A 16,596-nucleotide genomic window follows, 5' to 3' on the forward strand; every position below is an offset into this window, starting at 1 on the left:
CATTTCCTTTCAGTTTTGGTCTCCTTGAGGAGAAAATTGTTGAATAATACTTGATGCCTGGTTAAGATTACAAAGGGCAGATAAAGCAAGTTGACGAAATTAGGGAGAATGTAAAAGGACAGAGAGAGAATAAGGGAGAATAATAGAGGTTTCTCTTTCGCAGATGTGCTGGGATTTTGGTGGGTGAAATTGTTTGGGCATTATGGGCCCATAGTCCACTTTCACATAATAAGTTCTTCAAACAAGTATTCCTAGTTATATCATGATAAAATTTCTCAGTCAGCCTAAAGGAAGCAACAACTGGAAGACCAATGCTTCAGCTGAATATATTAGGATACTCGAGACGTGGAATAGAGCTACGGAAAGTATCAACGCAACGAAAAGATTTGATAATTAACTCAAATGCTCTAGAGGAGGAGATTAACTTGGACTAGATAATAAGCCATCTAATATAGTTCCCTCTCCGGGCGACTGATCAGATTCTTGCTTGGTATACGAATCAAGTAGTTTGACTCATTATGAGTTTTGTTTTCTTACTTAACAAATTCAACCATCACAGCATGACATTTCTTTAAGGTATGTCAGAACAAAGTTGAAGATGCAAAGGTTATCTAATTGTGGAGAAAAACAAAACATACATTTCTGTAGGACTTTTGTTAAACTGGACACCGCCAGTGTAAAACAAGAGATACATGAATGAAATCAACACGATAGCATGCCAAAAGAAAGGGAGCAAAAATTCACAAATAGTAGTCAAATGATTACTAATCGATAGCGATAACAAGGCCAATCTAAAAAGCATCTAGCAAAAGTTTGTAATGACTAGAATAGGATCAAAGTATAGGTAAATAACGCAGTGGGAGGACTAACAACAGCCTCATCAGCAATAGGCACAAATGCCAAAATGCTTATAGACCAGAAATCTTACCGGATATTCCTTTCTCTTCATCACTATCTCCATAGTTGTGGTGGTCATTCTTATTGTCCTGCTTAGACACAGCAGAATCCCGTTGTGGTGGAGTGGTACTAACACCAGTTACAGATTGCTGATAAAGAACACCTCCAGCAATAGTAAACAACAAGCACATCAAACCAAACGGACTAGCATGCTTATCCCAAATGAGAACATTAATGGCAACTGTCAAGAACTTATTCACCACCCCGGTTACTGTAAAAGCAGTAGCGGAGATTGCTTTCCTTGCAGCAAATCCAAAGAAACTGATGAGCAGTCCAAACACACAGGATAATGAGACTGCAACGAAGGCAACAGGGTTAAACAATGTCCCTTCATTTGATCCCATAGCAATGAACACATCAACATACTCCCCAGTAATAATCCAAAATAAAGGAGCCATCATCAATGACAACAAATTGTTGTAGAACACGAAGCCCCAAGTATTCAGCCCCAGATTAGTTACCATATGTTTAATATAGACCATCTCGGTTGTAATGGTTACCAAGTACGCAAACGCCCAAGAATAAGCAGTCAGAGTAAAACCTGAATCTGTAGCAACATACCCAACAGCACCTCCCAAAATGACCACCAAAGAGAGAAACGTCAACTTTGACGGGCATGGTTGCTCTCTAAAAGCTGTATCAGCAACAGCAACAAGCAGAGGCGTACAGGATCTAAAGACAATGAAAGTATCCACATTGGCATGGCGCAAAAGATTGGTGTTGGTGAATATTGCCATGTAAAAAACAAGGGCAGCAGGCAAGAATTTCTTGGCATTCTCCAACGTAAACGGATCATGATGCAACAGCCCAAATTTTCCTAAAACCCAAACCCCTAAAGCTGAAGTTAGGTATTGCAATGCAGTAAGAAGACCTGGGTAGTTGAAGTTGGTTATAGCAAACTTGTTAATCACAGCAAGCAAGCTGGAACAGAGGGCATATCCAACCACAAGACTGCTGGTAGCATAATATTGCTTTGACGCATCAAATCTGATTGCAGACATTGTATTCACAAGAGCTGTTAAAGGGGTTTATTCTCGCCTGGACCTCAATACAGTGCTTGCATATAAGCAATAGAATAAACGCCCAAAGTTGAGCTGGAAAGGCAAATCATATTTATTTCAATAATTCACACATTAATTTGAGTGTATTTATCAAGGATTTTTATGCACTAAAACATGAAAATTCAAGAAAGAAGAAAACAGAAAGGACAAACCATAAAAGGAAAGTACAAATTGGGGACCAAGATCGATGAATCTTGAAATGAAACCTATTAATAAAGTTAGATATGAATAAAAGAAAAGATCTAAAACCGAAACACAATTCAAGATGGAACAATGAACCTAATCAATAAGCAAAAAAAAAAAGGGACAGAAAATAAATGTGAATAGAGATCTCAGAAAAAAGGAACCTGTTTTGCACCACGTGAATGATCTGAAAAACACTGAGCAGAACTTTCAATGAAAAGATGGATAAATAAAGTTAAAAATGAGAAGGGCAAGAAGAGAAGAACGGTTCCCTGTATAGGGCACAGAGGTGTGGGTTTTGGAGTTGGGAGTAGTACCGTACAGTATCAATCTGAATCGGGATTATTGAAGGAAAATAAAGAACAAAATTGCTTTAAATGATAGACCAATGTTTTTTACATGGTAGTCCTTTTACCCACTTTTACACTTCTTTCCCCCACTGCAAATTAGTGTGTTCACAAATTAATTGGATCATCTATCTAGAACATCTTGATAGTGGGATTCCCCAGATACAAAGACAACAACTTCAGCTCTTCCCAGTTACAACATAAAAGTTTCCAGTTACAACACAAAAACTTCAGCTCTAGAACTGAAGTTTCCAGTTACAACACAAAAACTTCAGCTCTAGAGCTGAAGTTCGCTAGTTACAAAACAAAAACTTCAGCTGTAAGCTGAACTTCAGGCCCGGCTACTAGAATGCTGAAGTTTTGTGTGATTGCCTTTGCTACTTCAGTCTCGTGTGCTAAAGTTATGCGAAAAGCGGGTACGCTTGCAATTTTTTTGCAAAGCGGGCACAAATTAAAATGTGACACAAAAAGCAGGTATAGATGCAAATACCCCTATATGTCTGCCATTGGGATGTTTAGGACTCGTTTGGCCATATATTTTGCCAAAATAAATTTGGGTTTTATTTGGCAAACACATGTTTGGTCATAGGTTTTGCCTACATTTTGGCAAAATCCTAAATTTTGAGCCAAAATATTACTATTACATTTTTTAAAAAAATTGCCCCAAACTTTTGTATTTTATAAAAGAGCTCACTATTTATTATTTTGTAACAATTTTGCTTCGTCTTCTCGGTCATCTAATAGTGTATCATGTAGTTCATTATAAAAATGATAAATTTGTACCAAATTTATTTATGTTCAGGACTATGGTTTGCGATACCATAATGAATGTTATTGATAATAATATTGTTGGGTATTTGTGATAGTTTTTAGAACTTATGAGTATAAGTCATGTTTTGTTATTAAACAATAAAAGAAGAAAAGAGTATTGTAGAGAAAAGTAGAGAAAGAGAATTTTTATTGATTTGGGATGAATTACAATGGAATAGAACCCCTCTATTTATAGGGGAAAAGTGACTTAACCACCAAGTAACAAACCCTAAAATCTCTCTAAATATACATTCACCTTAGATAGAATTTTATTTATAACACTCTCACTTGAATGTCTATTCAACAGATAATGTGCCTCGTTAAAACCTTAACTAAAATAAAACCCAATGGGAAAAAATTCTAGTAAAGGAAAAGGAGTACACATATCTAACAATACGCCTTTTGGTTGTCTTGTTAAAAACCTTGAAAGAAAAATCTAGTGGGACAAAATCTTGTAAGGGAAAAAGAGTACAACGCATATTAACTCCCCCTTATGAGAGCATTAATTCACATCTTTGAGCCTTTGTATCCCAATCTTGTACACTAGCTTCTTGAAGGTTGACATCGGTAGAGATTTGGTGAACAAATCAGCCATATTATCACTTGAATGAATATGTTGCACCTTGAAATCACCATTCTTGTATATATATAATCTCTTCATATAATGTCGTGGAATAACTTTTTCAATATCTCCATAGGGGTAAAAATTCATGTTATCACATTATCATACTTATAGTTATAGCAAGATACATATGTGCACAAATTACGCTTATCATATGGTACTTCATGACCAAGTAATTAAGTTGTTTTATAAAAAGGAAAATCACAAAAATAGTCATTTTGCACCCTTTAATTTTAATTTTTGATTTTCGAGTAGTTTTTATTTAATTTATTAATGGTGTTAATTATTTAGGATTAGTTAGTATTTTTAATGAGTTAGTTCGGTTTTTAATTTAATTTAGGACTTTTAGTTTTAATTTTTGAAAAAAAAAAGAATTTGTGAAAAAATGATGAAAAGGAAAGAAATTAGAATGAGAAGGAAGTAGTTTGGGCCAGTCTTCAGCAATTTTCATTCGAGCCCATTCTTTATTCTCCATACCCGTCCAATTCCAGGCCCAATATTACACCCAACCCGGTCAGCCTTTCCTAATACCACAAACGACGTAGTTTCGAGTTCCAAATCTAAAATGAATCTGAGCCCTTCAATCTAACCCATCCAACAGCTCTCACACTTTCCCCATTTCTCTTAAAAGTGTCTGAATCCACCCCCAGAGACCAAATCAGTTCCGCCCCGTCTCCTTCATCTCTTCCTCCTCTAAAAAAACCCTAATCCACCATTTTCACAGGCAACAAAGCTCCAACCTCACCCAAATTAACACCAAATCACCATCACACTCCCCTCTCTCCAAATCCCAAGCCAGTTCCTCTTGAGTGAGGCAAGAATTCATCGAATCCGAAATCCAAGGTTCGAAGATCTAGGGGACGAATTTCCTAACATTTTTCTCCAATTTTAGCAAGAGGTTTAGAGTTGAAACTAGCCTCGCTTGTCCGTTCTTGACAAGAACGCATGATTGAGACCAAGTTCGGCTCAAAATCAAAAGGTCCGAGTTCCATCAAGTTTCGTTTATTTGCGTTTGTTGATTAGATACCCCTGTTCTTCTCCTTTTCTCCATTTTGTTGTTCGTCACCCCATCGTCACCTTCTGTTGTTCATCTTTTCTGTTCCTTATTATTGTTCGTTTGTTGAAGTAATGTTTGCATGATTAAAGTGAAAGCATGTTAGTTGCATTTATTTGATTCTCATGTTAGTGTTAGGTAATTCGTTTTTGTTTATTTCTGATTGCAATTCGTAACTGGTTTGGGTTGTGAATTTTGGGTTGGGTTCATTGTTAATTATCAAATTGGGATGGGCTCCTGTTAAAATATATGGCCCAAAGTAAGGGAAGTCAATCCGGTTTTGGGGTTAAATCTTGGGTCAACTTGACCCATAAGCTAAAGGTAAGAGAGCTGAAACTAAAGTAATTTTCATGGGTATGGGGGGGGGCAATTTGGGTAGTTCATCTAGGGAATCTTTTGGTAACCACTTGAAGAAGCTTCCTAGAAGCTGAAAATAGGTTTTACTTGGCCAACAAGTCAATAATCTAGGGACTTTTAAGCAAAAAAAGAAAATTCAAAAAGGTCTAAAATGCAAAACTGAACATTTTAAAGCTGCCCTAGTAGCTTGCCTATAAAGATTGCTAAAGAGAGCTGAAAAGGAGGAGGGGGAGAAAAAAAAAAGAAAAAGAAGAAAAAAATCGGGTAAAAAATCTAAAAGGGGTTATGAAAAGTTGAGCTGAAAGTACTGGAGAATTCTTGCATTTTTGGGTAAAATTAGACTGGTTTTTGCAACTGATCCTGATTCTAAAATCTTCATAACTTTTCTCTTTTTCTGGGATTCAAAGACTGATTCGAAAGCTGCTGGTCATTATTCCATTACTGGTTTTGAATTGATTTTGTTGTTGTCTCTTCTTTGCTGAACTGCTCCTGCTATTGGGTCATAACTTCAGGCTTTGGTGTTGTTTGTTTGCTGTGAACAAGTATTCTCCAAAACTCCATGGACATCACCTAGGTGTATTTGAAGTCTGGCTTTGGAATTTGAATAAGAATGATGAAATCCATGTTGGATCTCATTCATTTTGTCCAACCTCATTTATGTTTGTAATATTCAACCTTAAAAATGTTTCAGTTAATATAATGACCTAAATTTGCTATTATGGCGTGTATAAATGGGACTGTGCTGTGAATTGTGAAGTTTCATGATAATTGTAATTGAATTTTGCCTAGTATTTGTTGATTCAACTTGTTTTGGATGCATCTGTTAGAAGTTATATTAGTCGGGATGTGGTAGGATCAACAGGGGAGAGCCTTAGGATTCTCTTAGCAAATGTGAATGTTCAATGAAGCTAGATTCAAAGCTTGCATACGTGTCTTTCTCTGTCATTTTTCTATACTCATTTGTTAAAATAAGTCCTTGTGATTGAGGATCTGAGGTAATTTGTTAAGATGTGAGTGAATCTACATATCGACTTCCGGGGTTTTGATAATGTTGGATCATGCTCATCTCAATTTGAATTTATTAATTAGCTGGTAGTGTAAATGGCATGTGTTAATTTTTACGATTAGTCGTGCATGAGCAATTTAAGTTAGCAGTGGTGTTAGAATTCCAGAAAGGTTAATTAATTAATTTGAATTTAAATAACTTGCAATCCATAAGTAGACAATTAATACCATCTCATATTTCATGTAGTATCTTGATTGACTTACAATTAATCTGTTGCACAAAAAGGCGAGGTCTGAACCTGGACCTGGTGATGACCCAATTAATGAAATCAGGGCCATTTTGAGACTGCCAGTGTCTTTCTTTTGAATTGGATTCACTTTTTGCTTTAAATAATCTTATGTTTGCATGTTTGGACTCGATCTAGAGTCCCGTTTCCGCCGATGCTCAATCCTCCAAGAACATGGGCTCACGTTGGGCCTGGGTTAAAAATCGGCCACATTTCGTTATGTTCAAGGCCAATTGTTGGAGCTCAAGCGTCTCTGGAGATCATTTTTGCCTTTTCTTTCGATCTTGCTGACCTTGGACATGGGCTTCAGATTGGTTCAAACATTAGTTTAAGATGAAGTGATAAATTCTTTTGAGCTCTTTTAACGAACAAATTTCTTTGAGGCACGCCGAGTCGAGTAAAATATAGTTATGGCCCTCAAGAAATTAGCTTGACTTTCTCCTAAAATTAGAATTGAGGCGTGCCATGCCAAACAAAAATGATAATTGCATAGCCCTCGGTTAGTTACTCTTATTTATCCTTAGAAATCGAGGCGTGCTGTTTAGAGAATTTTCACGGCCCTCGCAAAGTTGCAAACGCATAGTTGCTTTTAGGCGCGTTACTTTAATAATTTACCTTCTTAAAACTTGGGTGTGCATTTATGTGGCCCAATCCAAATCTCAACAATGTTAAAATATGTCAAAGACCGCGGGTGAATTTATGTGACGTGGTCCAAGACGTGTTTTAATAGTGTTACAATCTTCATAAAAATGAATAAAAGCGGTTATAAAAGTTAAAATTGCACCATAGGCTAAAACATGTTCTAAAATCAGATAATTAAGCCAAATATGACAGTTGAGCGACCGTGCTAGAACCATGGAACTCGAAAATGCCTAACCCCTTCTCCCGAGTTAACAGAATTCCTTACCCGGATTTCTGGTTCGCGGACTGTAATACAGAGTCAACCTTTCCTCGACTCGGGATTTTAACCGGTGACTTGGGACACCATTAAATATCCCAAGTGGTGACTCTGAATCTTTTAATAATAAATCCCATTTCGATTGTCACTTAAATTAGAAAAATTCCCTTATACCCTTCCGGGTGTAGTAAAAAAGGAGGTGTGACAGCTCTGGCGACTCTATTGGGGATCGAACCCAGAATCTCTGGTTCAGGGTTCAGAATTCGAGCTTAGATAAATTGTTATATTTGACTTTATTTATTATCTGAATTCAAACTAATGTGCTAAATGTTGCTTTTTACCGCTTTGATATTATCTGAACTATATATATAAACTGTTACGAAATATATATATATATATAAACTGCTATGAAACCCCTCTCTTCTCTCCCCCGAGGAGTGCACGCTGGTCGTGACTTCTTTCTGTTAATGTCATATCCCAAATAGAACGAGGTTTAGACAGGTTGCAAAGCCGGATGATCTTTTGGTTACCGGTATGCAGCCCCCCTCGGCTCGAGTTGTCCGCTCGGGTAAGCCAGGTCTAGAACAATACTCCCAGGTTTTAAACCTAGAATAACTCAGCCTCATGCCGGATCCCTAGTAGGAACACTTATCTGCATCATGTACATTTGACTTTGGAGACTCAACACAGGGGTTGGGTCTGTCTAGGACAGGTGTACCTAAAATGAAAAGACCATCCTGATGCATCTTACTTGCTACTTGTACACTCATTTGCTTCGGATTTGCATGCTGACTGGCTTTTGAATAAAAGGAGAAAGTTTGGAAAAGAAAATAGCAGTGTGAGGGCTAAGGGAGGTAATGACCTATTTTGAAAACCAATGTCCCAAAATATACTGAAACTCTACCGAAATTCTGAAAAAAGAGAATCTTTATCGTTTTCAAGAAGGAAAGAAAAAAAAGTTGGTTTTTGTTTTGTCAAAATTTCCCGAACTACGCCAGTTTGATTCTCACAGGGTGGGGGATACGTAGGCAACCCTCATCGGGTCCAACTTCCCTTTTGCAAAAATAGCCCAAAAGAACAAAAACTTTACTTTTATTTGAAAATAATTAAGGTGATGCCATTCTTGTCAAAAATAGTCGAATGTCCCTAAAAGGGCGCCAGAAGGCTGCTTTTACAAGAACAGCCGCATGTGGTCATTTTTCAAGGTTTTCGCCGGTTAGCCAACATAGCCTTAAAATCTTCGTCTTCGAGGTGCTGAAAGGCCGTATTTGCAAAGTCGGATTTTATTTATAATTTGAAAAAAAGAAAAAAAAGTGTTTCAACTTTGTCTTTGAGTCAAATATGTCTTGATTTTTGCTTAATTACCCTAATAAATGCGCAGAATGAGCACAGGTCCAAGTTTGTTGATATCAGTCAGGAACAAGATCCCTTTGGAGTTGCATATATGGTGGGAGGATCTGGAAAAATCGGAGCAAGATAAGGTCAATCTACATTTGGGAGGTCTCACCGGGTTGTTAAATATCAGACCTAGAGGAGACATCATAAAGGCTTTGGTTACGTTTTGGGACCCGGCCCATAACGTATTTCACTTCTCGAATTTTGAACTCACCCCAACCTTGGAAGAGATAGCAGGTTATATGGAAAGTACTGAAGGGCTGAGGCATAAGTATCTGATCTCTCCAAGAGTCGTTAACTCTCACAAATTCATGGATTTGCTAAAGATAAGCAAGAGAGTCTCGTACTCCGAGTTGGAGGGTGTCTTTTCCACTCTACGTTTTATATACCAGAGGTACGGGCATGTAGGAGGGTTCAACGATCCGGAAGCAGGATTTGTAGCAAAGGGAACCGAACAAAATGGGATGAGCATAGGCGTTTCTCCTTCATGGTAGCTTTATTAGGCCTTGTGGTGTTTCCCCGAAAAGACGGGAATATCGATTTGCGGGTGGCTGAAGTCATCAAGGTCCTGATTACCAATGCCAAGAGCACTCTTGCCCCTATGATAGTGTCTGAGATATACCAAGCTCTCACAGCTTGTAAAGCTGGGGCAGATTTCTTCGAGGGATGCAATTTTCTATTACAGATGTGGATGATCGAGCACCTGTGTCATCGCCCTCAGTATATGAGTTACGGATCCATAGAGAAAAGTTGCATTGAAGAGCTTGACACAAGGATTTCAAGGTTCAAGCTGCCAGAGGGGTTTGGAGATTGGGTATCTCGCCTTCGTTCCATCACTGTGGGACAAATAGAATGGACACTGGGTTGGCTTCCTGTTGAAGAAATTGTGTATATGCCCGCCACTGGTCCTTACTTCCTCCTAATGGGTCTGCGAAGTATTCAGCCCTACACTCCTTACCGGGTGATGAGACAATTGGGAAGGTGTGAGGTGATGCACCCAGATGAAGATCTTAGTGTTTATGTGGTCGAGGTTAGTTCCGACGACCAATTTCATGAAGAAACAGTTCGTTCTATTTGGAACGAATGCTAGTATTTGACAACGAACACTCGAGTGCGTGACCTATCTAAAGGCGAGGTCTCACCCGCCTATCTTTCCTAGTATAGAAAGAAGAATGCCTCAAGGGCTGAACCTGAAAGACCTGCCAAGAAGCCTCACATTCAGGGATTCGTTGAGGCGTCGCAAGAACAGTGGGTTTGGTTGGCCAAGGAGAATGAGTACAGGGCCACGATAGGAAAACTGTATAAGCAAGTCAGGGATCTCTAATTCGAGAATGGTTTGCAAGCCGCGGCGGATGAGGGTGAAAAGAAAAGGCTAGCCAAAGAAAATGAGGTCCTTCGAGCCCAAATTCGGGAAATAAAAATAGCAGCTGAAAATCCCTCCAGAAGTGCAAAAGATGAAAAGCTTATAAAGAACCTTAGGCAGAAGGTGAGTGAGTATGGCTTCGATTTGAACAAGGCAGAGGGCAAATTAGCAAGGGCTTGAAAAAAGCTAGCTAAAAATACAGAGGAACGAGAGCACTTGGTTAAGCAATTAAAAGAGAAATATGATAATGAGGTTGTGGGGTTGAAGAAAGGGGTCACCATCTTTGAGAAGAAAATGATCAAGCAGGCAAAAGACTTTAGGGCAGAAAGGGAACACTGTTACGCAGCAATGGCACAGTTAGAGAGAGATTTGCAACAACTTCAAGAATAAAATCATGTAGTCGAACAAACTTTGGAAGCCAGGGCCCAGCAGATTGAGCGTTTGTTGCAAGAAAAGGGTGTCATAAAAGAGAGAGTCAGAAGGATCGCCAACTACATTGCAATGAAGTGCAGTAGTTGTGAGGATATGACTAGATCCATGTTCTTTGCCACCACGATGACCTTTGTTCGCCAGATAATGGAAGATCTCTACCACCTCCAAGTGGAGTTAGTGCGTAGGCCCGTGGCTAGACCGAATGATGTCCTGCGGGCCCTAGGAGCAGTTGAAGCGTTGATGTATTCATGACTTTCATTGGAATTTATTAGTCCGTTTTCGAGTCTGTGCTTTCGTCTTTTGTTGGAGTCTGTTAGTTTGCTTTTAAGTCTGTATTTCCATCTTTTCATCAAAGTCTGTTAGTTTCTTTTGAGTTCGTTAGTTTTTGAATCGTTGTAATCATAGTGTTTTCTTTCTTTATAAAATTTGAAAATCCCAAAATATTTTATTACTTATTTTTACATTTATCTCTAGAACTACGCTCGGTCTGATTCATGCGGGGTCATGATACGTAGGAAATCTCTATAGGATTCGACCATAACCCAGAAGAAATAAAAAGAGTGATAAGTAAAAAGATGAGGAAAAGAAAAGGAGAGAAAAATAAGAGCGAAAAGAAAAGGAAGAAACCGTGAGAATGAAACAATGACAAAACAAGAGAGGGAAATGAGAGAATAAAAAGGAAATAAAGAAAAGGAAGGAAAAAAAAGGAAAAGATAAAAAAGAGAGAAAAAAGAAAAAGAGAAAAGAAAAAAAAGAGAGAAAAGAGAAGTTGCAAATGGAAATAAGGAAAAGCCGGAATGATGCAAGCAACCGATCAAATGCATAATAGAAACAATTAACTGCTTAGGTGCATTCACTCCTCAAATGTGTGGTTGCCTATCTGTTAAAGCCCTAATCGCTAACAAGTTTCTTATTGATGAAAAATAGTCAGGTAGGTGGTTAGTTTAATTGGCATTCTGGCAACTCACTCCTACAACACCCGATCCAAAAACAAGCTGAACATGGCCAACCAGGAACTTGAGGCAAGTATTGTCGATCCGTCAAAAGAGGTGGAAGAATCAGAGGTTAATCTGAAAGATGAGTTGTATAAGCTGAAGCAGCAGATGGTTGAAATATACCAAGCATGGGCAAAAGGGCACCCACCGCCAGTTTACCCCGCCAACCCTGCTTTTATCCCGCTATTGGCTCAGACCTAGGAACCTCCCACTGTGAACTCATCTCCGGCCTTTCCCCTCTACCAACAGTGCTATGGCACCACTTCCCATACATCACAAGTTCCACCACCCAAACAAGTCTCGTACCCTCCTCCACCAGTCACTCTTGTTTTTGTGGCACCTCCACCTGCTACATTACACTGATTCTCCAGTGAGCCTCTGTTCCAGACTCACGACAACCAGTATTACCCCCCCGTAGCCCACTTTCAAGGTCCCCGAACCCTATTCCTACACTCCTCATTGTGATCTCCCTATGGAAACTGAAAAACCATCTAAAAATCCCGAATAGGAGGAGATGTTCAGGAAAGTTAAAAGCCTGGAACAGTCATTCAGGGACATGCGGGGTTGGGGAGGTCAAGTAAGTGTGGCCTACAAAGATCTATGTCTATTTCCAGATGTACAATTGTCGACAAGGTTTAAGATGCCCAAGTTTGATTTATATGATGGGCACAGTGATCCAGTAGCGCATTTGAGGGGGTTTTGTAGCAAAATAAGGGGAGATGGTGAGAAAGACGAGCTGCTAATGGCATATTTCAGTTAGAGTCTGAGTGGATCAGTGCTAGAATGGTATACTCGGTAGGATCACGGAAGATGGTACACATGGGATGATCTAGCCCAGGCATTTGCTTGCCACTTCCAGTACAATATCGAGATTATTCCGGATCGTCTGTCTTTGACAAAACTTGAGAAAAAGCACAATGAAAGTTTCAGGGAATATGGTTTTAGGTGGATAGAGCAGGCAGCAAGGGTTGACCCTCCAATGAAAGAAAGTGAAATGGTGGATTATTTTCTGCAGGCCTTAGAACCTACTTATTACAGTCATCTGGTATCAGTTGTAGGCAAGTCCTTCAATGAAGTGGTAAAGATGGGTAGTATGGTAGAAGAAGGGCTCAAGACGAACAAAATCATGAGTTATTCGGCTATTAAGGCAACTACCCAGGCCATTCAAAGCGGAACTGGGAGAGTAATTGGAAAGAAGAAGAAAAAGGATGGAGCAACGATTGATTCAGGAGCTTGATTCAGACTTAGGGGTCCATCATATTACTATAACCAGCCTCGACCCCACCACCAAACCTACCCTCATACCCCATATAGCCCACCACAACACTACTACCCACCACCAAACCCCCATTTTTCTGTTCATCATGCCCAAACATACAACCAACCTCCGGCCTATGCACAATGGCGTGCGCCAGTCCCACAAAATACATACTAGCTCCACAAAATGCCTATCCACCCCTAAGAGCCTATCAGAACCCTCCTAGATCAGGTTCCGGCCTAACCAAGCGTTTAAGAACGAGAGGTTGCAAAAGAATAAAACTTTCACTCCATTGGGAGAATCCTATACCAGTTTGTTCCACAGGTTGCAACAATTGGGTATGCTGAGTTCGATCGAGCCAAAACTGCCAAATCCTCCCCCGAGGAACCTTGATCATTCTGTGAGTTGAGAATATTGTTCTGGTGCTACGGGGCACGATACAGAGAAGTGCTGGAAATTGAAAACAGCTATTCAAGAGCTCATTGATACTAATCGGATTGAGATCCAAGCTCCGGAGGCACCCAATATCAAAGAGAATCTGTTGCCAGCCCATCTTGAGACAAATATGATCGAGATAGTGCATAGGGGAGGGGAACCCAAGAAGCCTTCACAGACCGTCATGATGATCCGGGCCAGTGAAGTCAGGCCAGTTGAAAATCCAACAAGTGAGAAATCAGTGATCCGGTTGAGCGAGGCAAACAGTGAACCATCTGTAGTAGCCAAAAAGGGGACCCCAAGTGATGTGACAATAAAACAAGAAGTATCCAAAGTGGTTGTGCCAGGAGTGGCGAACAAGCCTGTTGTAATTGTGGAAGGTGCCCGCATAGACCCTATCATTATCAAGTCGGTAACTCAATTACTGATAGTCAACAGCAGGGCGGTCTCGTAGAATTATGAACGAGTGACAGTGACTTACAAGGGGAAAGAAGTTACAGAAGAAGTTTGTGAGACCCATGGTTTAACTCGATCGGGGAGATGATTTGCCCCCGAAGAGTTGAGAAAAGCTAAAGGCTCCAAAGACAACCCAGTGCTAGTGAAGAAAGCTGTGACCGAAGAAGAAGCAGAGAAATTCTTGAGAAAGATAAAAGTGCAGGACTATTCCATTGTGGAGCAGTTGAGGAAGACACCGGCTCGGATCTCACTATTGTCATTATTGATCCATTCAGACGAGCACCATCGGGCTTTGATGAAGATCCTGAATAAGGCCCACATTCCTGACAAAATCTCAGTAAACCACCTAAAAAAGATAGCTAACAAGATATTTGAGGTAAACAGAGTCACTTTTTCTGATGATGAGTTGCCCATGGAGGGTACTGAGCACAATAGAGCCCTCTATCTCACGGTGAAATGCGAAGATTCCGTGGTTACCCGAGTACTGGTCGATAATGGTTCCAGTGCGAACATTTGCCCTCTCTCCACTTTGAACAAATTGATGGTGGATGATGAAAGAATTCACAAGAACAGTATCTGCGTTTGGGGATTCGATGGTGGAGGGAAAGATTCAGTCGGGGACATAGTGCTTGAGCTTACAATAGGGCCTGTTGAATTTACCATGGAGTTCTAGGTGCTCGATGTGGCTGTTTCTTACAATTTGCTGTTGGGTCGGCCCTGGATTCATGCTATAAAAGCGGTCCCATCTACTCTGCATCAAATGGTCAAGTTTGAATGGGATAGATAGGAAATTGTTATGCACGACGAGGATAATTTGTGTGCCCACAGTGATGCCATTGTTCCGTTCATAGAGTTTGAAGACGATAAGGGGCCATGGGTTTATCAGGTTTTTGACACGGTATCGGTAGAGAAAATTCCAGAAGAGAAGTGCGTTCCAGCACCAAGGGTAGCCGCTGCAGCAGTCATGGTAGCCGTTGAAATGTTGAAAAATGGTTTTGTACCAGGCAAGGGTTTGGGTGCATATCTGCAAGGTATCGTACAACCGGTGTCTCTCCCCAAAAACTTGGATACATTTGGTTTGGGGTTCAAGCCCATAGTTGCGGACATAAAAAGAGCCAGAAAGCTGAAACAGAGGGCATGGGTCCTCCCAAAGCCCATTCCATGTCTCTCCAGATCATTTGTCAGGCCCGGCACCAAGAAACGCCCAGCAACAATAGTTCCCAGTTCTGTGGTTGGTCCTGATAAGAAGTTGCTTTAAAGGTTTGAGAAAATATTCAACGAGGTAAATATGGTGGCAGCTGGAGAGGGTTTTAGCGAGGCAGATGTGCAAATTGTTGAGCACAGTGCAAGGATTAACAATTGGGAAGCTACTCCTCTCCCCACCAGGAAGGAGTTTTGGTAGTTTGCTTTGATTTTCTTTCAGTTTATCTGGATTATTCCAAGGTTATAATTCAGATTCTATGTTACGTCTGTTTGGATGTATAAACCTTGTTATCTTTCAATTTCAATGAAATGCAATTTCCCTTTTCCGCATTCCTAACAGTTTTATTTTTGTCTTCTTTTCTTCCTTATACAGCTTTTTTTATGTTGGTTTCAATAACATGACATGCATGAGGAATCTTCGACCCAGTCTTAAAAGCCAATCTAATTCGGAAATAGTAATTCAAGAAATAGAGTGTGATAATAAATCAGAATACGACGAGGATGACGCCTTTGAAGATATTAGTAAAGAACTAAGCCATTTTGAAGAAAAACCCAAGCCTAACCTGAGTGATATAGAAGCAATCAATTTAGGGGACCCAGATAATATCAGAGAAACTAAAATAAGTGTCCAACTTGAACCTCAACTTAGGGAAGAGATAATTAAAGCATTACTTGAGTACAAAGACGTCTTTGCATAGTTATATGATGACATGCCAGGTTTAAGCACTGACTTGGTGGTTCACAAATTGCCCACCGACTCGGCATTCCCTTCTGTCAAGCAGAAGCTGAGGAAATTTAAGACGGATATGAGTATGAAAATCAAAGAAGAGGCCACTAAGCAGTTTGATGCAAAAGTCATTCAGGTCACTCGGTATCCCACTTGGTTAGCCAATGTAGTACCTGTGCCAAAGAAGGATGGCAAGACCAGGGTGTGTGTTGATTACCGTGATCTCAACAAAATGAGTCCCAAGGACAACTTCCCACTACCGAATATCCACATTCTGATTGACAATTGCGCCAAACATGATCTTGGGTCTTTTGTGGACTGTTATGCGGGTTATCATCAGATCTTAATGGATGAGGAAGATGCGGAGAAGACGACATTCATCACACCATGGGGAACATATAGCTACAGGGTCATGCCTTTCAGGTTGAAAAATGCTGGGGCAACTTACATAAGAGCAATGACAACCATATTTCACGACATGATACACAAGGAGATCGAGGTTTATGTGGATGATGTAATCATAAAGTCTAGAAAGTAGTCTGATCACGTCAAAGATTTGAGAAAATTCTTTAAAAAGCTTCGCAGGTACAACCTTAAGCTCAATCTTGCAAAATGCGCATTCGGTGTGCCATCCTGATAATTGTTGGGATTCATAGTCAGCCGTCGAGGTATTGAATTGGACCCGTCAAAGATTAAAGCTATCCAAGAATTGCCACCTCCAAGGAACAAGATTGAGGTGATGAGTTTACTA

At 39.9% G+C, this 16,596-nt stretch overlaps 1 protein-coding gene across 2 annotated transcripts; it reads right to left on the bottom strand.

The window, feature by feature from the left end:
• Positions 1-739: 739 nt before the first annotated feature.
• On the bottom strand, positions 740-2,560 carry LOC104214536 (GDP-fucose transporter 1). 2 transcript variants are annotated; one of them, XM_070155441.1, is made up of 3 exons: positions 2,366-2,556; positions 2,171-2,224; positions 740-2,051 (listed from the first exon to the last, which is right to left on the bottom strand). In XM_070155441.1, the coding sequence occupies exon 3, from the start codon at positions 1,956-1,958 to the stop codon at positions 909-911; it is 1,050 nt and encodes a 349-aa protein (XP_070011542.1). In that variant the 5' UTR covers positions 1,959-2,051; positions 2,171-2,224; positions 2,366-2,556; the 3' UTR covers positions 740-908. The 2 variants fall into 2 exon arrangements, with proteins under 2 accessions (XP_070011542.1, XP_009762530.1); XM_009764228.2 differs by lacking the exon at positions 2,171-2,224 and having other exon boundaries at positions 2,366-2,560.
• Positions 2,561-16,596: the final 14,036 nt, after the last annotated feature.

The sequence above is a fragment of the Nicotiana sylvestris genome, chromosome 8 (assembly GCF_000393655.2).
Source record: "Nicotiana sylvestris chromosome 8, ASM39365v2, whole genome shotgun sequence".
Lineage (NCBI taxonomy): Eukaryota > Viridiplantae > Streptophyta > Magnoliopsida > Solanales > Solanaceae > Nicotiana > Nicotiana sylvestris.